At 51.4% G+C, this 24,004-nt stretch overlaps 1 protein-coding gene across 1 annotated transcript in view; it reads left to right on the plus strand.

The window, feature by feature from the left end:
* The window catches only part of LOC119399438 (alcohol dehydrogenase [acceptor]), an 88,221-nt gene that overhangs the window by 32,308 nt on the left and 31,909 nt on the right, over positions 1-24,004 (plus strand). The window contains exons 3-5 of the mRNA XM_049417389.1: positions 4,653-4,839; positions 9,036-9,170; positions 20,363-20,484. Coding sequence (XP_049273346.1) covers positions 4,653-4,839; positions 9,036-9,170; positions 20,363-20,484 — 444 coding nt within the window. The remainder of the gene's footprint in view (positions 1-4,652; positions 4,840-9,035; positions 9,171-20,362; positions 20,485-24,004) is intronic.

The following is a 24,004-nucleotide window of genomic DNA, read 5'->3' on the forward strand; positions in this document are numbered from 1 at the left end:
GCTGAAAGATCCGTCGGGACGCCTCGGTCGTTGGGCGCTTCGGCTGCAAGAGTACGACATTCGTGTTGTGTACCGATCGGGCCGCAAGCACTCTGATGCTGATGCGCTCTCCCGCTCACCGCTAGCGTCCGACACAGCTTCCCCATCAGCTTCGCTGTCGCCAATCGACGTCGCAGACATGTCGTTGGAGCAACGCAAGGATGCGTGGGTTTGCCACATGCTCGACTTTCTGACTGATCCATCAGCTTACCCCGCTTCAAGAACTCTTCGTCGCCAAGCGCCCCATTTCGCTATTCGAGATGGTCTACTCTATCGGCGGAACTACGCGTCTGATGGTCGGAGGTGGCTCCTTGTGATACCTCGCCACATGCGCATGGAAATGTGCGCTGCTTTTCACACCAACCCGCAAAGCGCTCACGCCGGCGTTCTCAAGACCTACAACCGCCTGCGTCAGCGATACTATTGGCGCGGACTGTATTCATTTGTGTGCAAGTATATCCGCACTTGTACCGCCTGTCAGCGACGAAAGGCTCCACCCCAACGACCAGCCGGTGCACTTCAGCCTCTCCCGTGCCCGGCGCATCCGTTTGACCGTGTTGGTATTGATTTATACGGCCCGCTTCCCTCGACCACTTCTGGGAACAGATGGATTATTGTCGGCGTAGACCACCTCACGCGTTACGCAGAGACTGCAGCTTTGGCCACAGCAACAGCCAGAGAATTTGCGTTTTTCATTCTACGCAACTTCGTCCTGCGCCACGGCGCCCCGCGCGAACTTTTGAGCGACAGAGGACGTGTTTTCCTGTCCGAAGCTATTGAAGCATTGCTCATGCAGTGCAATATCGTTCACCGCATGACGACCGCATGTCATCCACAAACCAATGGCCTAACCGAAAGATTTAATCGCACTCTCGGTGATATGCTGACGATGTACACCGCATCCGACCAGACCAACTGGGACACCGTTCTTCCTTTCGTGACATACGCGTACAACACTGCTACGCAAGCCACCACAGGATTCTCACCGTTCTTTCTTTTATACGGACGAGAGCCATCATGCATGCTGGACACCATGCTTCCTTACACACCTGACGCATGTGAGTACAGCCCAATTTCCGACTTTGCAAGGTACGCAGAAGATTGCCGACAGTTGGCCCGTTCATTTACGGCAGAAGACCAAGGTCGCCAGAAGCTTAGGCGCGACGACGACGGACATCTTGCTGATTTCAAGACAGGTGCTCTCGTCTGGCTTTGGGTACCGCCGAACACTCCTGGACTTTCCTCCAAGTTACTAGCCCGATACCACGGCCCCTACCGCATTCTTGCTCAGACTTCTCCCGTCAATTACGAGGTCGAGCCCTTGACACCATCTGACGACTTGCGCCGTCGCGGCCGAGAAATCGTCCACGTGTCTCGCATCAAGCCATATTATGACCCCGCTATCTTGTCAACGCCTTAAGTCGCCAGGATGGCTCCGCTATTCCCCGGGGGCCAATGTAGTGAAGAGAGGACGACGAAGAAACACACGAGCAAGCTACCAAGCAAGCAAGCCGCAGTGTCAAGAGCAGCAGGGCACTCCAGCTCGCGCTTGTCCGGATTTTGGCTGCTTGACGCCCGCCGCTCTCCGACGCCCTACTCTACATGCTTGTTGACATTCCCTGAAGACGCGTCAATAGACCACGTCACATGGCCAATATGTAAGGTTACGTGCAGGACCAACACTCTGCTGTCATGAAACAGGACGAAGCCATGCTCAATTACAATCCCAACAGATATCCAGCGATCGCATGGCGCATATCACCATTAGCAATGGTTTCGGACGTCAACGTGAGAATATTTTCGTTGTCCGGTAGAATGGAACAGTTGTCCGCCGCGACGAAACCCAGTTTGCGAGCATCGCCATCAGATGAAAATTCCGTGTCCGCCATATGAACGCCTCGGGGGGGGGGGGGGGGGGGGGGAGGGGATTCTTAAAAGGAAGAAGGAAATGAAAATGGAAATTGGGTGTGGAGTGCACGATAACTGTCTCTCAAGTGAGGACACCTCAACCGATACACTCACGGGGGATTGGGGATTAAAGGGACAGTGAGAGTGAAAAGAGTATGGTAAAAGAAGAAAAAGAAAGGTATGAGTGAAAAAAAAAAGTGAGGGGGTGGGGGGGGGGGGCAGGAGAACGGGCGTCCGAGTCACCGTGGTGAGCGGCTAGAAAATTCGTTCGACTAGGCCGGCATCCTCGAGAAAAGCTAGTAGGGCCGCAAGGGCTGATCGGCGATGGTGTACGTGGCCGGTGGGATGGAGCAAATCCTGTAGGGTCGCACACGGCAGTCCGACGAGGCGGTACTTCATGGCGAGCCGCTTCCGCGCAGTGTTGAGAGACGGACAGTCAAACAATAGGTGGCACAGGGTTTCGATCGCGCCGCAATCGGTGCAGTTCGGTGCAGCGGCGCCGCGAAGACGATGCCTGCGTTCCGCGGGCCACACAGAACCGGTCCTCAGGGCAAGTAGTAGCGCGCGCTCGCGGCGAGTGAAACCAGTGGCTGGGATGGGAGGAGGGGGGTGTCCGGAGGCGACCCGTGCGTCAGGATGCTCGCGCACCAGCTCCCGGCGAAGGTTGTTGCGTGCCGAGTCGAACGAGCTGGCGTAATCCGTCAGCGAAGTCTCGGCGGAGTGTGCTCGTTTTGCGAGTTCGTCTGCAGCCTCGTTGCCCGCGATGCCGACGTGTGAAGGGAGCCACTGAAGGACCACATCACAGCCTCGTTCCTGGAGGGCCAGCAGGCTGAGAGCGGCACGCTGAGCGAGAAGGGGTCCTCGTTCCTCCCTCGCGAGCTGGCGGAGTGCAGGTTTCGAGTCGCAGAAGATTGCTGCGCTCGTGACGGCCGGCGAATTGCGCAGGAGGTCTGCAGCCAGCTGGAGCCAGACTAGCTCAGCTGTTGTTGAGGATGCACAGTATCGCAAGCGGCACTGTCGTTCCGAGCTGAGCTGAGGGGCTATGCAGGCGGCCGCGGCTGAGCGATCCTGCAGGACGGACCCATCGGTGAACACCTGCGTCCTCCCGGCCAGGTCCTCATACATCCGCGCCGCGGCCTCCTGAGCAATGGCACTGATGGGGGTGTGGCGTTTGGATCGAATGCCCGGCAGGTGCAAGTTCACTCGAAGGGGCACTCGACGGTGAGGGGGTGGCCAGCGCGAAAGGCGTGCGGGGTCGTCAGCCACAACACCGTCGTACACGTCGATAAGTTGGCCGACACGTGAGTTTGGCACAGCACGTAACCGCGAGAGGAGGGGACCTGCATCAGGCGCTCGGTGGAGACGCTGCAAGTGGCACAATGCGCGCAGGTCCGCCGTGAGCGACGCAGGCCACGCACGAGCCTCCGCGAGGGTCTCGGCCACACGAGAGCCACGAGGCATTCCGTGACACATGCGGATGACTCGGCGGTGGTCCTGGTCGATCAGTCGCCGATGACAGGATATCACGGCCGATGCTGGGGAGAGAAAGTCCCATCGTAAAAATAAGTGTGTGGTTACAGGACGACAGCACCAGAAACTGAATGTGATGAAGTATGAAATGATTCAGCATATTCTGGGCGACTGTTCCCAGTACTGTTCGCAGAGACAGTCGCTTTTCAACGGCTTGGTAAATTGGAGGACCAAACTCTTTCAGAAGAAAGAATTCTGCGCCACCGACGGGGCGTAAGGTCGCAGAAGAAGGTTCTGCAGGCGCCACTACGCTTTCTGCATTCAACCGGTCTATCAGAACGGCTCTGATAGGAACGTCCTTCATGTGTGTGTATGTGTCAATTTTTTTTTAATTTTATCTTTGTGTCCTCTTTCCGACCCCTATTCCCCCACCCCTTTTCAGGGTAGCAAACCGGCTATTCGTGCCAGGTTAAGCTTCCTGCCTCTTCCTTTTCATCTATTTCACTCTTGAATGATACAACAAATCAACGCGCGTAGCACGTTGTCTATGGTTGCGCTCATTTGAGATGTGTCAGGCTGCAAAGTAGCACATGGAGTTCATCAAGGCGCTGACGTGTGGCGGCGATTTACTGTAGTGGGGTTCTGCACTACAATGACGTTGAATGCCGCAGCCCCAATGCCTTTAAGCAGGTGGAGCACCCTGTCAGTCCCCGTCATTGAGCTGTTCACACGGAGACAACGGGCGAAGACATCTATGTAAGAAGTGTATGACTCGCCAGTTGGCTGGACACGCTGTGTTAACATCTTTTTCGCGATGTCTGAGCGCATTGAAGGGTTCGCGAAAATCCATTGCAACTGGTGCGTAAATGAGATCCAATCCTTGAAGTCCAGCTCGCGGTTGAAAAACCAAGCCCTGGCTACTTGTCCCAGCTGTTAAGAACACTTACGCTGCTGCGCGTGAGCCCCACTGCTCAGGCCCAAGTGAGGATGATGAGTAATTACAGGGAAAAGGTGAAGCGTTTGAATAATACTCACAACTTATACGCTTTCTGACCATTTTTTCTGCAGCGATTCATTGAGCACAGTGATACATTTACTCCTTCGCTATGTCGAGGTGAAGATAATTTTGTTAGGCACTAACATTGCTTGTCCTGATTAGAGATTGCGTAGAACCTCTTTCCTGTCATTTGTGATCTGAGCATCGCTAGCAACGAATTTCCCCTCTTTCTTTCCAGAGGTGCCCGTGGGCACGCGGGAAGGTCATGGGAGGATCGAGCGCTATCAACTTCATGCTGTATGTACGTGGAAACCGGCGCGACTACGACATTTGGAAATACGAGTTCGGAGCGCACGGTTGGTCTTACGAGGACGTCTTGCCGCACTTCATAAAGATTGAAAACTCGAGTTTGCCAGACCATGACCGTGAGTGTCGCCATGTGTTGAGTCGCAACTCGTGTTTGACACCTGTTAAAGAGGAAAGACACGGTCATCATGCCGGCCAATTATAAATCAAATCACTTTTTACTCCACAGAAAAAAAAACATTGCGTAGAAGTTCACTTATTACAAGCTTTTATGGATAGCTTCACTTAACGAAACAACCCCTTACAAGGCAGTTGGGAAGTTGGCCAGTTAAAGAAATGACACACAAATGCCATGGTATTACTGCTTGATGATATAAATGTACACTAAAGTATTGAATGGAATATATTTATGCTAGTGCATCAATTACGTTTTTATTTTAAGAAACATGTACACACTAGAAAAACAAGGAAAGCTACGACTAGAATCATAGGCTCACATGGAAAGAGATATCAGTTATATTGTTGCCCGAAATGTCGATGTTCTGTATCAGTGTTTTGTATGAATGAACCATGTTGAATTTAGAAAGCTACACACACACACACACACATATATATATATATATATATATATATATGTATATATATATATATATATATATATATATATATATATATATATATATATATATGGTAGGAAGAGCGGTCGACAAAAGTGCGAAACACTAGTTTTCCTTCCTAACGCTTCGGCAGCAGGGCCTGCCATCGTCTGCGTGAATGTTTACAGATGCCACGCAGGGCACATGTATCACATATATCACACGGCTAAGTCGGTATCAGTTGTTTAAGGAACAAGATAATACACCACCAAAATCACGTGGCTACAGTGCACAAACAACTCAAAACACGTATCATTATACAATAGTGAATTGGCACGTATTGGAAACCCTAGAACTGGTGTGCAATGAACTAGGTCTACAAAATAACAAACTGCGCACACAGTCGCTCGCTTGACCATAAATGCAGCGGGATAATCGAAGCCGAGAGACTTTCAGCAGGCCTTAAAAAATAATAAAAGTTGGAGAGATAAAAACAAACGAAATCAAAAAGCACTCAAAGCCAAGAAGATACGAGTAAAATCATGAAGCGACAAAGAACACCGACATTATGTACGTAATAATAGACAATAGGTCAACATCGTGCAAGAAATAGACAATAACCAGTAACACAAAACGGCGATTTACTAAGGCAACATGCAAGTAAGCGTACCCGGGCCCTCGTTCACGCAGTCAGAAAGTGTTTTGAATTTATTCTAGCAAATATACGACACTTGCAGTATCACAAGTGAAATTGCCCCAAATTATGAACTTGAAGTTAGGTGCAGTACTGGCTGCCAGTGTTCTTGTGGTCATGTGCGCGCGCACTTTATTGCTAGTTTTTTACAAGGATGGCAACCAACCGTCTGGACGTTATTGTTCTGTTTTGTTTTAGAGGAAGTTAACATATCCCGCAAATTTTTGCCTCGGTGGTTCTGGAAACGCTTTTGTATGGCTGTCGCTCTGTATAAGTATGCTGTGTTGTTTATTGCACTATTGTATAACACTTATGCAGAGCGAACGCCTTACAAAAATGTCATTTATTTTCTAGAATGCCCAATCTGTCATGTACAACAGCTAGGTTGACCCTAAACTGCTTTTGATACCGTTTAATTAATCATGAAGCTCATGTGCATGCCCTTCCGTCATTTCAATTTCCCTTTGCTTTCAATCGTATCAAGTGAAAGAGTCATTCCTAATTCATAAATTCAAAACACACTCTGATGGAATGAACGAGAGCCCGGGTACGCTTAATTGCATGTTGCCTTAGTCAATCACCGTTTTTTGTTACTGGCTAGTGTTTGTTTCGTGCACGATGTTGAGCTATTGTCTATTACTACGTACTATCGCGCTCAGTATGAGCTACATCACGCGATCGCGCGGCCGAGCGCTCTGCAAGGTTGTACAGTGGCGCCGATTATGGCAGATTTCCATTTATCGGGAGAGAGTTTGGCTGTCCCTGCGAGCGAGCATCGCCTCCTCTTGCTTTCACCCACACCCTCATATTAGCTTCGAAAATGGTAACTTCAAGGGTGAAAGCAAGCATGTGGGAGCGATGCGCGCTCACAAGAGCAGCCAAACTCTCCCGATAGCTCAAAAATATGCCACGATAGGCGCAACTGTACAACCTTGCAGGCGCTCAGCCACGCGCTCGCGTCATGTAGCTCATACTGAGCGCGATTTTGCGTACTTTTTTGATTTCGTTTGCTTTTATCTCTCCAACTTTTTTTTTTGAAGGCCTGCTGAATGTCTTTCGGCCACGATTATCCGGCTCCATTTATGGTCAAGTGAGTGACTGTGTGCGCAGTTTGTCATTTTGTAAACGTAGTTCGTTGCACACAAGTTCACACACGTTACGCGTTTTGAGTTTTTTTGTGCACTGTAGCCACTTGCCTTTGGTGATGTACAATATTTTTACTTAAACAACTGATAACGACTTAGCCGTCTATACGTAAAGAAGCGGCTTCTACATGTGCATTGCGTGGCATCTGTAACCATTCCCTCTGACGAAGGCAAGCCCTGCTGCCTAAACGTTAGGAAAGCTTGTTTCGCTCGTTTGTCGACCTCTTATCTACCGCATTTTCACCGAATTTATTGAATTTTACTCTACCTTGTTTATACAGGGCGTCCCACCTCTCACGCAGCACCATTTAAAAAAAAGAGGAATGGCGTTACGCGAAGCACATGCACTGCATATTGTTCCTAGTACACTGGAGTAGCCAGAGCAATTTTTTTTCGTTAATGAGGTCTAATTAATTAGTCATAACTATAATTGCTACTTGACAAGTACTCACCTAATTGTCAAAACATCAATGAGTCGTATGTAGGCATGTTCAAAGGATATCAAACTACACAATTTTTAACAAGGTACTAATTACGTGCTTGTTTTTTCCAGCTAATAAAGCCCGCGAAATATGAAAAATAACACGTGACTACGCTCCCACCAGGAAAGGAAACCAGTGCCCTCAAATAAGCTTACTGCAAGCAGCCGCTTTGCCTGCTGTCCATTGCCAGAGACATCGTTTGCATTTTGGCAAGGGTACAGGTCGAGCGCCAGCGATATGCGTGCAATTTCGCTGGGATACATTCCGTTCGATAGTACGCCACAATCGTTATCCATATCTCACGGCCGACTGTTCTCACTGATAGCGCGGCAGGAGTGCTATTGATTACGGCCTGGCCCTGTAAAACCAAGTGGTGCGTTTCTTAGGCCGGGGACTGACAGATAGGGCGATCCATGTTTCTTTCTGCATTTTTTCCTTGATACTGTCCTTTCCTCATAGGGAGCCTGTTTGAGGGCGCTGGTTTCCGATGCGTACGACAGTCTACTCACGTGTCACTTTTCATATTTCGCGGGCTTCTTGATCAACAGGGCACGTTGTTGCACGTTGTAGCACGTTGTTGAAAGTAGCCCAGTTAGATGCCATTTCAACATGCCTACATACGCCTCATTGACATTTTGACAATTAGGTGAATACTTGTCGAGTTACACATATAATTATGACTAATTAAGTAAACCTCATTACCGAAAAAATAGCCGTGGCTACTTCAGTGTACTAGGAACAATATGCAGTAGGTTTGCTTCGCGTAACGCCGTTCCTTTTTTTAAATCGTGCTGCGTGATAGCTGGGACACCCTGTACATTTGATAAGTGACTTGAATTAGTCGATATATAAGAAAATCATCAATTGTTAATCTAGCAAAGGTAGACGTACTACTTAATGTGGACAAAATCATTATATATTAAAAAGAAACAATGTTCAGTCTGTCATCATTAAGCACTGTTAGAGATACTGCATGCTAATGTAACTTGATGCAGGACTCTGAGCTGAGGCAGCGCTACACATCTGCACCTCCGCTCTGCTAACAATAGCATTTCTAAACCTCTGCGCTCTTAAAATCGATGGAATCTCACACGTCGAATAACCACCGTTGTCATCGCATCTCGGTTTCCGTTCCGTGTCCTTCGAGCTGGCTATATGCAAAAAGCGGAATACTCGTTCATAAAACCTATTGTGAAATCTCACTAGTTAAGAGCTAAAAAAATATAATTCATGAGAAAAATCCTTCCGCGAAATGACTCCTCTAAACATATCAGGTTGTCGTAGACAGTGCTTTTAAAAGTTGTTGCGGTGTAAAAATCTCCATGAACAGATTTTGTGAGATGACGTGATAGTTACCTAAAATGTAAAATCAAAGCGTGTGTTTCTATCCAAACGCAGAAGCCTATCGCGGAACTGCCGGAGAAATACCTGTAATGTATGCGAGTACGCAGACTACTCTGGGTGGAGCGTTCTTGGAAGCCTGCATGGAAAATGGCTACCCCATCGTTGACTACAACGGAGAATCCCAGGCGGGTGAGTTCACCTTCGTGGACTGGCCATGGTGCCGCACAGAGAATCTAACGCTTTTCTAAAATTACTCAATCTAGTGTTGCTTTTTCTCACCATGAGAGAATCATTAGTCGCATGCGGCGACGGCGTATGCTGACGTGTTACAAGAGAGCGAGAGACCATATGCAGTTTTTTTAACAATTTTTTTGACCAGCGCCATGCTGACGGCTGCCATTTAGAGTGGTGGTATGGTACTATATATAAAAAGGGCCTAATTAGAGGAAATAGATGCTGTCTCCAGTTAACCACTCTGCCAGGCTTAACGGTTATGTTGGGTCGTGAGCAACAACTTGGAGGACGCTTGCGCTTCGCCTACAACAGCAGAACGCGATGACCTAATCGGACCCTCTTCCCATTGCCTTCTCAATCGCTAGTTTGGCTTCTCGGTCGACACCTAAACCATGCCGCACGGAAAGGAACGGCTGTTCGCCTGTACATAGGTCCTTTAAAATTATTCTAGAATGCCTACTGCAAGTACAGTTGTTAAGTGCCCACTACGCCATAATTGTTCCCTGCGCGAGTTGGAGAGGCAAACACTAAGCGTCGGTAAGGCAACACGCGCACCCGCGCAGCTGCACACATTTGACGCTCTTGTTGATTGGCAAGGTACCCACTACGCGTCTGCAAGGCAACACACGTACCGGCGCAGCTGAGCACAGTTGATGATCAACTTTTGTTGAGTGGCGAGGTACCCACTACGCGTCCGTAAGTCAACAGGCGCACCTGCGCAGGTGCACACAGTTGATGCTCCCTTTGCTAATTAAAATGATGCCTGTGTGCTTTGTAATTGGTTGGCCTTCAAGCCAACCACTTGTTGCGCAATTCCCATGTTTTCACGCCTGATGAAATTTTACGCTCCTGCCACGCAATATAACATCTGTTGATTGCACTCCTCTCACTACATAGCATTCGTAGTGTTTCTTTCCGAAAGAAATTAGTACACAGGCCTCGCTCTGTGGTGGAACAGCCGCTTGCCACGCAGAACTCCTTGGTTCGCTTCCCACTGGAACCGAAGATTTTTAACGCGATAGCATTAAAGAGCTCCTTTCGCAGAAATTTCGGTGGCGGTGTCGTAGGTTGTGAGCGAAAAATCAGCGTTATTCGTGATCGAAAGTTTGAGATAGATGCAACGAGCTAATAAAAAAACTTCGAGCGGGAATCGACCTAAGGCAGTCTGCTTGCCAATAAGCTGTTCCTCCACAAAGCGATCCCACTGCTTGGAGCTGCTTTCGAAAAAAAGACTCAATATACGAATGCCATATAACTCGAGGGGTCTCCTTAACGGATGTAATATAGCGCGGGAGATGCGTAGAATAGTGTCTGGGCGTCAGAACGTGTGAATTGCGCAACGAGTGGGCGTTTTAGTACCCACACATTACATCAGACATTCAATCATCATCAGCAGCAAATGATTAAACTAAACAGCTGCGTATAGGTTCGCTTCTTGACTTACGGACGCATAGTGCGTACTTTGAAAATGAGTACTCACAGTAGGCATTCTCAGATAGTTTCGAATTTCTAGCCTTACGCGTAAAGACGTTTTGTCTCTGTGGCACGGTTGAGGCGTCCAGTGACAAGCGATGCCAGGATAGCAATTTAGAAGGCGATGCGAACGGGACCCGATTACACTATCGCTTTCTACTCTTGAGGCGAAGCTCAAGAGCCCTCCAGATTTTTTTTTTAATTTCTGTGTTTGCGTCTATGTAAAATTATCGATCACGGGCAACGCTAATTTTTAACACGACAGTGTTTTATGCCGGCGTCCACCACGGCTACACTGACGCATTTCCATCACGGATATGATGTTGTAAAATGTAGACTAAAAAGTGGCAAAGAAAAAAACCACAAGAAGTTATGTCACCGGGAGTCGAACTTGCGATCCCTCGATCCCCAGCGCGAAACGACTCCGCCACACTCGTCATACGAACGACGTCCTATTTATATACACCATTTGCCGGTGGCGGTACTCGGAGATCGGGGTACATCAGCGTGTTTTCGTTACCACTAGCAGTATGCCACGAAGGGCTCGAAAGTCGCGCTTTAAAGCTCGTCGCCCCACACGTTGAGATGAGCGTGCAGTGTGCGCCTGTGTTTCCGACAACAAAATCACTGCTAATGGGCAATGAGAGGCAGAAGAGAGATTAGACACAGACCCGCAGTCCGCTTTTCTTTAACGTGCACGCTGCGAATGTTTAGCGGTCAACTATGCACAAGAGAAATCTCGCTTCGGCTCTACATTCCAGGTCAAGATCCAGTTGCTATATATAAGGGGTGGCCGGTGAACGGTTCTGCAGTGCCAGCAGTCGGTTTTTAACACGAAAGTGCTTTATGCCGGTGTCCATCAGGACTCTCATGACGTTTTTCCGTCACGGATATGCATCAGCAAAATGAGCGCCATGAAACACCAAAGAAAAAAAACTAACAAAAGGTGCCGTTGACAGGAGTCGAACCCGAAACCTCTCAGTCTGCGACGATGGCTGGCGGGCGTTTAACCCACTGAGCTACCGCCAAACACATAACGACGGCTGCATGAACGCGCATTTTATCTGTATCTACGCAGAAAAAAAAATTGGACCATCTCCTTGAAGGGAACCCTGATGGGATGCGAAGCAGCGGCGTTGCGCACGGGTGGCGTCACGGGTTGAACGGCGCTAACGCGGGTGCAGCGGTGAGCGCTGGAAGATTTGTTTGAAGCGAAACTCGGTGTAGCGTTTACTGGTGTAAACGTTTGTTTGAAACGCAGACACGGGAGGCGAGCGGGCGTTGCAGAGAAGAGGCTCTTGATGGAAAATGGAAAACAGAAAGGTGGGGGAGTGATACAGTAACTGTCTCCCAGTCGAGCACACCACAACCGCGTCACTTTAGGGGAAGGGGGGGAGTAAGTGGGAAGGAGGAGAAAGGTGGCGGGAGGCAAGGGAAGGTCACAAGGCTGGGGGCAGAGGAAGGGGGGAGATCCGTCGTTGTCGTTGCTGATCAGGCGCTGAGCACGGCCTAGAGGCGGTCTGCGAGTTGCGCGGCATCAATGCACTCGAGCACCGCGCGTAGGGCACCGCGAACACGGTCCATGGCTCCGGCCGGGTGCAACACATCGTCCATGGTCGCGCAGGGTAACCCTTGCATCCTCAAGGCGCGCACGAGGTGTTCCCGTTGCGGAGCCAGAGCGGTACAGGAGGTGAGAAGATGCTGGAGTGTCTCTTCCTCACCGCAGTCGCCGCATAGGTGTGAGGGAGCACCGCGAAGGCGGTGCCGACGCTCGGCGGGCCAGACAGAGCCAGTCCGCAGTGCGAGCAGGAGGGAGCGCTCGTTTCGGTTTAGCATTCCCTCCGGTAGATAACGCGGGGGGCAGCTGGAGGCTACGTGCGCATCAGGGCGGTTGCGAGCGAGCTCTCGCCGGATGTTCTGGCGTGCAGAATCTAAGGAGTCCGCGTACGTTGTCAGCGGAACCGCAGGGTCGTGTGCAGTCCTCGCCAGGTCGTCAGCAGCTTCGTTCCCCGCGATTCTAACGTGTGACGGTATTCATTGGAGAGCCACGTCGCAACCGTGTTCTCGCAGTGCGTGCAGTTTCAGGGCTACACGCTGTGCGAGTGGGGGGGTGCGCTCCTCTTTGGCGAGCTGGCGGAGTGCCGACCGCGAGTCCGTGAAGATCGCGGCGCGATCGATGTGCACCGATTCGTGGATGAGGTCAGCAGCGAGGTTAATTCCTACCAGCTCCGTCGTGGTGGAGGACGCAAGGTAGGCAAGCCGGCATTGGCGCTTCAATGCCGGCTGCGGTGCCGTGCAGGCAGCGGCCGCAGAATGGTCCTGTAGCACGGAGCTGTCAGTGAAAAACTGCACTCTTCCTTCCAGATCATGGTCCATTCTTGCAGCGGCTTCTTGTGCGATGGCACAGACGGGTATGTTCCGCTTGGAGCGGACCCCCGGGAGCCCGAACCCGATGGAGAGAGGCACTCGCCGATGAGGGGCGCTGTCCGCGACGATGGCGTCGAATGTACTGAGTAGCAAGCTAACACGGGTGTCGGCAGTGCGCGCAACTGAGATATGATGGCTGTTCGTCCGACACACGGTTGAGGCGTTCTTGGTGGTAGAGCGCGGGCATTTCGCCTGTGAGTGACGCCGGCCAGGCGCGGGTCTTCCCGAGTGTGTCCGCAATGCGCGAATTGCGCGGAAGTTCGTCGCACATTCTGAGCACTCGGCGTTGGTCGGCGTCGATCGCATGCCACTGGATGGGGCGCAGGAGGCACAGGGGCAGCGCGTAGTGCAGCTTGGCTATCCCAATGACCCCGTAAATGGCCATCGCGAAGGAGGCGGGGCATCCGTCGCTTCGCGCGAGTATGCGACGCACAAAGCACTCAACACGGCGCATTTCACGGTGTACACGGCCTACCTCGTTGTTCTACTGGAGTATGTGGTCGATGGTGAGGCCAAGGTAGCGCACGTGTGTTTTCCACAGCAGTGGGACACCGTGCAGTGTTATGGGGGCAGTGGTGCGGCGAGCACTGGCGCGCGGATGCACAAGGAGTGACTCAGTTTTCGCAGCCCAGATGCGCATGCCAGTGCCGTCAAAGAACCCGGCCACGGCTACGAGAGCACTCTGGAGCCACCGGCGGACGGCATTGATGCAGCGGGTGGGACCGCGCACATACAGGGCGATGTCGTCCGCGTATATCACCGCGCGCACAGCAAACGTATCGCCTTTAGGGAGGCATTCAATGAGAGGTGCGAGGACCAGGTTAAATAGGAAGGGGCTCAGCACACTCCCCTGAGGCACACCGGTGGTGACAGGGCGTGGAGTACTGGACACCCTCCCCACACGGACAGTCAGTGAGCGTTCGGTAAGGAAGGCCTTGATGTACTGGAGGGGTTTGCCCTGTACTCCTAGCGCACAAACCGCGTCGATGATGGCAGCGTGTGGTAAGCAGTCAAAGGCCGACTGCACGTCGAGGAGAAGCAGGGCTGTCTCACCGTCGTGCCATGCCTGCTCAAGCGTGCCGTCGACCGCGGCTATGCAGTCGCTTGTGGCGCGCAGGGCACGAAAGCCGCACTGTTGTGGTGGGAAAGTATCGCGCGCAGTGGCTATCCATTGCAGGCGATGAAGGTCCATCCTCTCCATGGTCTTTCCCGGCAGAGATCGGCCGGTATGACTTCAGGTCTCGCGGCAGTTTACCGCGCTTCAGCACAGGGACAACCATCGCTGCACGCCAGCAATCCGGGAGGGAGCCGCTGCGAAAACCTCGTTGAATGCAGCGAGCAGGAAGGCGCTGGTTGTCATCTAGGTTCTGCAGCATGTTGTGTGTGATGCCATCCGGTCCCGGGGCGCTGCGGTGACGTCTGCGGTTCAAAACACGAGCAAGCTCGCGTTCTGTAAAGTCTGCGTCGCACAGGCAGGCTAGGTGCTCGAAAGGGCAGCGTCAGGCGGTGCAGGAAGCGACAGAACTGGACGGCGGCTTCTGAGATTCTTGGCGCTTACGCGCGTAGGATCGGGGGCTGGGGGAACAAAGGCGTCTGCCAGTAGTTCAGATAGTGCGAGCTCGGTGATGCCGCGTGCCACCGTGATCGCAAGGACCGGCCAGCGAGGGGCCCTAGGGTTTAGGAGAGACCTCATGATGGGCCATCCGCGGTTGAGGCGGCGGGGGTCACTCAGAGACGAACAGACACTCGTCCAGCTGTTGCGCCTGAGGCGCTGCGCTTGTCGTCTGCACTGAGCATCAATATGGTTTTGTTCAGTCCAGTGTTCTGCACGATCGGTGCGAATGGCACGGCGCTGTGCGCGGCGATGGGCAGCACGAAGGTTCAGAAGCTTAATGTCAGGGCATGGGGAGCCGGCTGGAACTACACAACGCGTAGTGGCCATGCGGGCGCACTCAGCTACGTGCGAGAAGTGTTCACCCACGGGCTGTCGTGAAGAAGACAGCTCACGGAAGACACCCCACCTCACCACATCGTACACTCGCGTCGCCCCGCGACTCGGATGAGTGGGGGAGAGGAGGATGGGGTAGTGATCCGACCTGGCGGTGTCATGGGCTCGTGTCCACGAGTAGGAACAGCACTGTGACACCAGTGCCAGGTCGACGCAGGAAGGGCGGCTTCCGCGGCGGACGAAAGTTGGCTCGCCGGTGTTTAGGATAACGAGGCCTGCGGTAGCACTCGCGTCCGATAGGCACCGGCCGCGTAGGTCTACCTTGGTGGAGCCTCAGCTGTTGTGGTGCGCGTTAGTCTCCACACACGACACAGTCAGTTGATAGCGCCGCGGCAATGTGGGGCACGAAAGCACTCACAGCTGACGTTCGGACGGACGTACACACATGCCTCCGAGGTATCGACACCACCCATGCGAACCGCCACAGCTACGCACACCACGTCGTCATCACAGAACCGCTCGCAGGAGATGCACGCGTGTGCGATGGACGTGCGCACATACAGAGCAGTTCGGGGGGCGCCGGGAGCGTGATCGGTATCCGTGAAAGGCACATCCGAACAGCTGTTCTCCGCGCATACCGCCGGGCCGCTGTAGCCGATGAAGCCACGAAGCGAGAGGTCCTCCGCGCCGGCGCGCGTTTCCTGCAGAGCAAGAATGTCAAAGTCGCGCAGAGACCGGTGCTCCGCTAGTTCAGCATGACGGCGGCGCAGTGAACGGCAGTTCAGTTGCAGGATGCGCGGCCTGGGGCGGTGGTGTGGACTACTCGCCATGCTGGTTCAGGGCCTGGTGTGTGGCGAGAGCCGCCGCGCACAGCGAGTAGGCAGGGGAGCTGGGTGGGAGGAACGCCAGCGCCGTACGCAATGCTGCCGCTAGCACGGCAATCGCCGACACGCGCCGATCACTGGTGGAATGATCATTGGGAGATGTGTGTGTTGCCGGTGAGTCACTCCCAGAGTGACCGCCGGTGATGTCAATGAAGAACACGCCCTGCCTGACTGGCTGGGAGGCATGGGTCTGCCGAAGGAGCTCGGGGCTGAGGCCTTCTTGGCGCCCTGTTGTGGATGTGCCTCTTGGTGTCCCGGCTCTCTCCAGGCTTGGGTGCGGGCTTCTGCCAATTGGCGCTGCCTCTGCCAGCGAGGGCAGCGTGGTTCTGTGGCGGGGTGTTTGTCGCCACAGAATATGCACTTCGGTGTTGCGGCCGTGCATTCGGCGGGCTCGTGGACACCCCGCAGCGGAGGCAGCGCTGGTCGAAAGTGCAAGCCGCTTCTACGTGGCCGTACCGTAGGCAGCGGCCACACTGGACAGGCCGCGGGTGTCGTGATTTGATGGTACAGCGCTGCTTGTAGAGGGCGAGCTCCGTGGGTGGCTTGCTGCCCTCAAAGCGGACGATGATCTATCCGGAACGAGAGCATAAGGTCACAGGAAGGTTCGATGAGATGTTTTCCCGGATATCTTCCTCTCCGAGTGCCGTGTCAAGACCGAATATGATGCCGCTGCACGTGTTGTTTGCGACTTGTCTCGCACGCACAACGATGCCGCATATGTCGCTGATGCTGAGCAGCGGGTCAAGTGGAGGGCCGGTGGGCGTGTCTGCGGCGACGACATTGCGTCAGAAATTGACACGGACGCGAACCACACCGTATACTGTGGCCAGGAACGAGGAGATGGCCTCCTGTGTGGAGAAGCGAAATTTTGTTCTCCTGTTCCTGGGCCGGTACAGGACCGTCTCCACAGGGCCGCGGGCATTGGCCCGGGGTGCGGGGCGGCCAGGCGGACCAGCATTCTGAGCACTTGCTTTCGTTTTTGGTATTACAAGGGCACTCTGCGCAAATGAAACAAGTGGGGCGCACAGAGGGCTGCCAGGGGGGGGGGGGTGGCACCGGTAGGGGGAGCAGGGGGAAGGCTGCTGCCTCCGTTTCAGTAGTCAGGGTGCCCAAGACACAGCTTGGGCGAGTGAGGGGCTGGCTCCTTTTTGGGGGGGCCTCGCCGCTCGCTTGTGTTTGTGCTGCTTGTTGTGTCAGCTCTTTGCTTCCCTTCTTCGCTGACGCCATGACATCAGGGTTGGGGGCAGGAGGGGAAAGGGCTCCCGGGCTGTTTGCGGTGACCGCGGCCTCTCGAGCTTGTTCAGGTGGGGAGGCAGTTGCTGCGGAGGGGGCAGATGGGGAACCGGTCGGGCTGCTCTCTGCGGTGGAGACGGCGGAAAAGGAGAACGCCGGAAGGACGTACGAGCACGAGGAGGGAGAGGGGAACTCGTGACTAGTGTTCCTGTAGCTCTCTTGGCGAGGGAGGGAAGATAGGTTTTCCTCCAGCTCCGTCTCTCCTTGATTGCATTCCTTGCCATTCTTGGGAAGTGGAGGGATGTCGGGAGCTCCTTCAATGGCGGTGGCAGACGATGTTTGCGGCGAGAAAATGGCGGCGGGCGTCTGCTGTCTTGCCTTGTATTGAGGGGGGACGTCGATGGAAGAAGGGAGGTTTGTGCCGTTCTCTGCCTTGCCTGTTTTCGCCCGTGGTGTGCGAGCCTGCAGCTGCGGGCGCTCCGGCGGGTGAGGCAGAGAGTGACGTACGCGCACACTTGCGAGGGAAGCGTGCGAGGGGAGCGTGACGTCAACGCCCAGCTGCGGCGTGACCTACTTGGCACCACTCCAACACCTGCGCCGAGGGAAGCGCGTTGCCTCGCGTTTGTGCGGACGGACGGACAGCGTTACACAGGCTAGTCAAAGAGCTCCTACGCATCTAATAGTCTCCCTGCGGCACTACATTGCAGGTCAAAATCCAGTGTCTATATCCTCCTGAGACCTGAGCAAATTTGTGGCCACACAGGTGAAATCAGCACACATTTTTGGAATGCACACACATGCTGTATTAAACCAGAAAAAAATTGCGTCTGTACGGCAAACAGTTTTCGCACAGCAGTGTGTGCATTATAATGCACACTGAGTCTCAATGCACAGAAAACGAACGACACTCGCCTATAACGAAATTTTACATTTGCTTGCGAAAAGCACGCTTATCTGTTGCGAAATTGCCTGGAGAAGTTTCGCGCAGATGTGATGCAAAGAACGATTTTACACGTGATGCATCGGAACTTTGTGTGCTAAGCACAGGAGTGCGCAGGTTTCCCCATCAGGGCGGGGGGGTGAAGGTTCACCGCAGCCCCCCCCCCCCTACTAAGTCAATGTACGTGGCAGATTTTGCGCCTCCCCCTCTTAAGTGACTAGGTGGGTAAAGGTATGGGGCAGATTTTGTGCCCCCCTCTCAGATGACTAAGGGGGGCGGCCGACCCCCTGTCCTCCCCCCTCCCCCCTTGCGCACTCCTACTGCGCTGAGAATATCCTGGGTTTGGGCACCTCGAGGAGGATCCCTAGTCCCCAAGCTCCCAAGTGTGGCTTGCCTGCGCAGTTGTAGGCTCATAAGGCGTGGGCCCGACCTTGGCTTTCAGCAGCTTCCGTGGTGACTCATTAGGGAGCTTTTGAGTAGAGTACGCAAAGCTTTGCGTTGGCTTTTCGCGCAACTGCGCAGGCGTCGTACGCTTCCGCTTGCGGGCTCTCGTTAAGTGACGGAAATAGCGCGCCTCAAACGCTAACGCTAACTTAGTGCACGCTATTCGAAAACTGCCTATTGTCAAATTCTGCACCACACCTGTCTTCCGGCAACAGGTAATGGCGGAGGGACAGCCTCATCGTATGAGAATTCTAGGTCCAAGGTGTCGTTGCTGGTCATCGACTCAAGAACACGTTTCTATATCATTGATTCCTAGGTGAAACAAACGCCAAAGCATAATGCCAAAGAGTAACGAACCGCATGAGATTGGAAAACATACGCAGGAAAAAGCACCCATTGAGACTGAGTGTGCATTATAATGCACATTTGAAGAAAATAGCTTGTGATAACAAAAATACTCGCCCTTGGGGTTACATGACCTGTGTAAGTTATCCCTAAACCCTTCCTAAGTAGATTGAAACAACAATTAAGAAATATGACACGATTATTATTGAGCAATTTGTGAATTACTTGGACGCCGTGAGCAGAACGTCGAAGACGAGAATTGCGCCGTGTTTCAAAGCGGGAAAACCGGGCTTCCACTGTAGTTTGCTTCCTGTATTGTTGACCAGATGGCACCACATGATAGAGCATGCGATTGCACCAAGAATGTTGACTCTAATAGTGGCGCGAATTTCAAAAACCGGGAAAAAACAAATGTGCATTTTAATGCACGCGGGGTCTGAAGAGGATATATCTACGCTGTGGCCGGCGAACGGTGTGCAGCGCGAGCAGTCGGTTTTTTCACTCAAAAAACTCCCTAGCAGACACTGCCTGTGTCGGCGTTGTCTGTTGCGGGAAGGACGTTGTCTCTTGCGAGCTGGTAGTTCAGCGTTCAACGCAGAAAGAGCGTTTATGTAATCAGCACGCGCCGCTCGCTCTCTCTCACCACACGGCGTGCGCTGAGGTGGTGGCGCCCTCTCTTGCGGTCAAGCAAATGGACTGTCACAACAGGACACGACGATGCACACAGACACGCCGAGACCCTAAGGTGCTTCGCCCCTAAAACATTTCGTTACTAAGTAGGCCCTCCATTTTTTATAGTACTTAGGCCTTAGCTAACCGTTCTTCAGCGTGACACCGGTCCTTCGGATTGCGAAAGCTTCCTGGTGGGGGTGTGATCGAAGTGCGATTTACTGAGATAACGATGTCCTTTAAATTGGTACCACGTACGACTGGCAGGCAATGACTGAGTCTTTTTCGGTAAATCTGCCTTCGTTTCCCAGAAATGCCATACCAACCGAATCCTGAATAGCCCTATGAGACATAAAAAAATCATTGGTTGCCTGGATATAGAAGCTGCGCAAGCGCGAATATGTACGAAAGCCTATAAGCAATAATTGATGGACGTTAATGACAAGGACGACTAAGCACGCTTATTGGAATTTATCCGACAGACCCTCTATTATCACTACCGCTCTTTGCAATAAGCAGACGGTGTAATTTGTGAATGCTACAGAGGCCTTCGTTGAGTACTGGTAATAAACTATAATGTTGATGATATTGACCCATTATATTGAATAACTGTGATCTGCAATACGTGTTTTTTCTTGCGGGCTCATTTTGAAACAGCGCAAAATACGAAAACACAGAAGAGGACTGAGCAATACTGGCCCTTGTTTTTTTAGTCCCCTTCTTTGTCTTTTGCGCTGTTTGAAAACGAACCCAAACCAAATGGCCCAACTGTTGCTTTTTACAGGCTGTTCCAGAGTGCAAGCCAACATCATGAATGGTGAGCGCTGGAGCGCTAACAGGGCTTTCATCAAGCCAATCTCACATAGAAGAAATTTGCACATTTGGACGCATAGCCATGCTACAAAGGCAAGTGGGGTATAATTGTACTGAAACTTTTACGCCAGATAAAACGAAGTAATTGCCGAGAGGTGATAGGTAGGTATCACGGAGTCTTTGTGCGTCAAATGAGGCTACCGTGCACTTGGATCTTCACGTATACACGTGGCGTTTTTTCTAAAAGAGCCAAATGCACTGAAACTGAGAAAAACGCACTTTTTGCTAATTCTAATATGGCCGGGCCTGCTCCAACAATATTTGCCAGAGTGTTCCTGTCCTCTAAGTACCTCAAACCTATATTCTGGCTAAAATCTATATAGGCCACTATCGTCGGTGTTGAGGAGCAAACTTTGTATTTGGCTCTTATATAATGAAACTTTTCATTTGGGCTTGAATTGGCTCTTAAAAGAAGTCTAAACAAATCTAATGTACGGTATAGCAATATTTTGCGATAAGATTAACGTCATCCCTGTGCCTCCGTTGGAGCCGTCCTTCGACGCATGCGCGTTATGACGATGAGTACACTTGAACAACGAGTGGACTTTCGTGGCAAAAGGCGCACTATTCTGGAATGCCGGCATCGTTTTCTTCCATCTTTGGGCAGCGCTATCCTTTTCTTGTTCTTGGCATCTATTGAAGGCCTTGAAAAGTGCTCCAGCTCTTCTTATTCTGAGCACGTTTTATGCCGTGCCGTTTGGGATCACTTGTTCTTCAAGGAATAGATCGGTGCCCAATATCTTCATTTCATGTATGTTTTTTTTTTCATATGTATCGTTTCGGAGAGAAATAAGGACATGATACTGTAGCGCTAAACTCGAAAAGAAACACTAATTCGCAAAAAGCAGTAGTAAATTCGGCCACTTACTCTTTATATTTGAGTTTTGCCCTACAACATCATGTCCTTCAGTAAGTGCGAACTCGCCCTAAAAAAATATTTGTAGAACGTAAACACGATAGCAAAGCAACGAGGACACAAATGAAACAGTGGGTGAGACCATGTTGGTTGTTTTGGTCACGATTGTTTACGCAGCGCTGGTTTAATTAATGTGGCTCAGTTTGATTGAAACACGTGCAGCATTTAGCTCACTTTTGATTAGAAGCTACCGTTTTGAGTTCACGTTACAATCAGGAATGGCGGGATTTTGATTCCAAGTGTATTAGAAGTTAGATACCTAGGCGTGCTTTACAATCCCATAAAATTTAGCGCAGTTTGTGTTTCTGCATTGGGCTATTTTTGAAAAAAAAAACAACGTCGCATATAGTGTCTTGTGCGCACACTGCGCTGCGCAAGGTTGTCGCTCGGCTTCTTCGGGTAAGGCTCGTTCACATTTCACATGTGAAAACCGAGCGAATACTACTGAAAGGACAAAAACAGACTGCGCGCTTCGACAACCTTCATTTTTCTTTGCTGTCGCAGCTGCATACTCGTGCCGACGCCGCTTTCGCTACTTCTACATATTTACACCGTCAACCAATGAAGAGATTGCATTCTACTTTGGTCAATTTCTGAGCTTTTTATTTCGTGCCAAATTCAAGTTATGCATGCAAAACACGGAGAAGTTTCAGCGTTTAATAGCTGTTGTTTCCGGATACAACACTAGAAGCTACATAAAAGGACACGCCGGCAGCAGCGGATTCACCCAGCTGTGCAAAAGCAAGATATGTTAAGGCACGGTCAGTCGCTGCTGTTGCACCTTCTGCTGATTCCAGTGCGTGAGGCAATCTTAATCGAAACCAGGCTCTTGAGAAACGTGTCCATTTAGAGGCTTTGAGTATTTTCGAGCAGCACGCGTAGTCTGCGATTGCGCCGATGAGGATCACCGCAGATGCCTTCGCAGCCATTTTTATTTTGCGGTTAGTTGTTTACTTCACGTGGCTTATATGCTGGCGGATCTAGAGTACGGCGACTTCCAGTGGCGTGGAAAGGCGCTCCTCTGTCGCCGACAAACTTTTTCGTATCGCGCTCGCTGCGTGGTTTGCCGGCCGCTTAGGCGGCGAAACGAGGCGATTTCTGGCGAGTTTTGCCGCTTTTATGCCCTTCGAGAACAACTGTGAACGCACCAGTAAAGTGGATGTGTTAGAGCGCACGGACTTGGCCTGCTTTGAAGTTGCGAGAACGAACATAAAAGTAATATTGCTTCTTATCTCAACACTCGTGTTAGTCTGTGTCCTCTGCTAGCAAGGCGCAAATATAATATGTGGTTACTCGCCAAGGTTGGCTACTGGTTAAGGTGCTTGACTGCTGACCCAAAGGTCGCGGGATCGAATCCCGGCCGCGGCGGTCGCATTTACAACGGAGGCGAATGAGCTTGAGGTCGCTTTAGGCTCACGTTAAAGAAACCCAAAGTGAAGATGAGAGCCGACAGATGAAAACACGGAGTGGGCTAGGTTAAACACACAGAAGAAAGCGTCTCAGACAGGCTGACCGACGTTTCGATAGGAGGACCTATCTTTGTCAAAGGCGCGTTGTCATCCTTGGCGTGTTAGTTTTGAAGGGTTTAATGTTGACAGCATGTACAGCGGTGGCGCGTGTCGCTGCCTGAAAAAAACTCTAATAAGAAGAGTGTAACCCTTGCCACATTACAAGAAAGTTTGCAACGGCACTCAGGCATCGCATCTCACAGATAAGGGGAACTAAAAAAAAAGCATTGAAGGGAGGAGCGGTACGACAAAGTGAGAGCCGCGGAATGCACGACAACGAAAAGAGCGGAACATGAAAGAAACCTGGAAAACCGGCAGAGGAGTGCCGAGTCTAGCTACTGCAAAAGCTGCAGAAGATGGTGGCGGCTCTCTATTTCCAAACGAGTGTCTCTGAATGCGAAGCATCAGGGGAACTCAATTACAAAAGGGGAAAAACAGGCGGCGTACCTTTAAAAGTGCAGATGTCGACTGTAAGTGATATTGAGAGGGGTGTCTGAAAAACACGGGTTTAATGGGTAAAGTCATTGGCAGACATATGCATCAAGTGTCACCGCAGGTGACCCGCCCAAGGGAATGGTTTCAAAAGTTGGGCAGCATGTCACCTAAGGGAGAACAGAAGTGGGGGCAGGGAAGCAATCGGAATAAGAGGCGGAGAACTTCCTGGGGAGGCGAGGACTTTGACAATATGGGGCAGGAGTGCTCTTAGTAGCGGGGAAAATGGAATGGAACAGTGCTTCCAAGGTTCTAGAAAATAACTACCTATGAGTAGTGGGTCATTCCACGAGAGAATGACACGGGTCCGAAAATTGATATTTTAGATTTGATTGTGTATTGAATATTTTATGCACCTCTTTCCAGGTAGCCTGAAAGTAAACTTCGTTTTATGCGAGTGAATGCGAGCCAGTTGGTAAGAATCCATGGTTAAAAACAGCGCGAAGAAGGCGTGGACAAGCGCTAGTCCTGTGTTCTTTCTTGTCCGTGTCTTCTTCGCGCTGTTTTTAACCATGGATTCGTTTTATGATAAACGGCATAACTTACGAGAAAAAAAATATCGAACTAATCCAACACGGAGGGACCAATTTTGTCACCTGTCATTCTCGAAAGTTTGAGATGGTATAAGAACACAAAT

The sequence above is a fragment of the Rhipicephalus sanguineus genome, chromosome 7 (genome assembly GCF_013339695.2).
Source record: "Rhipicephalus sanguineus isolate Rsan-2018 chromosome 7, BIME_Rsan_1.4, whole genome shotgun sequence".
Taxonomy (NCBI): Eukaryota; Metazoa; Arthropoda; class Arachnida; order Ixodida; family Ixodidae; genus Rhipicephalus; species Rhipicephalus sanguineus.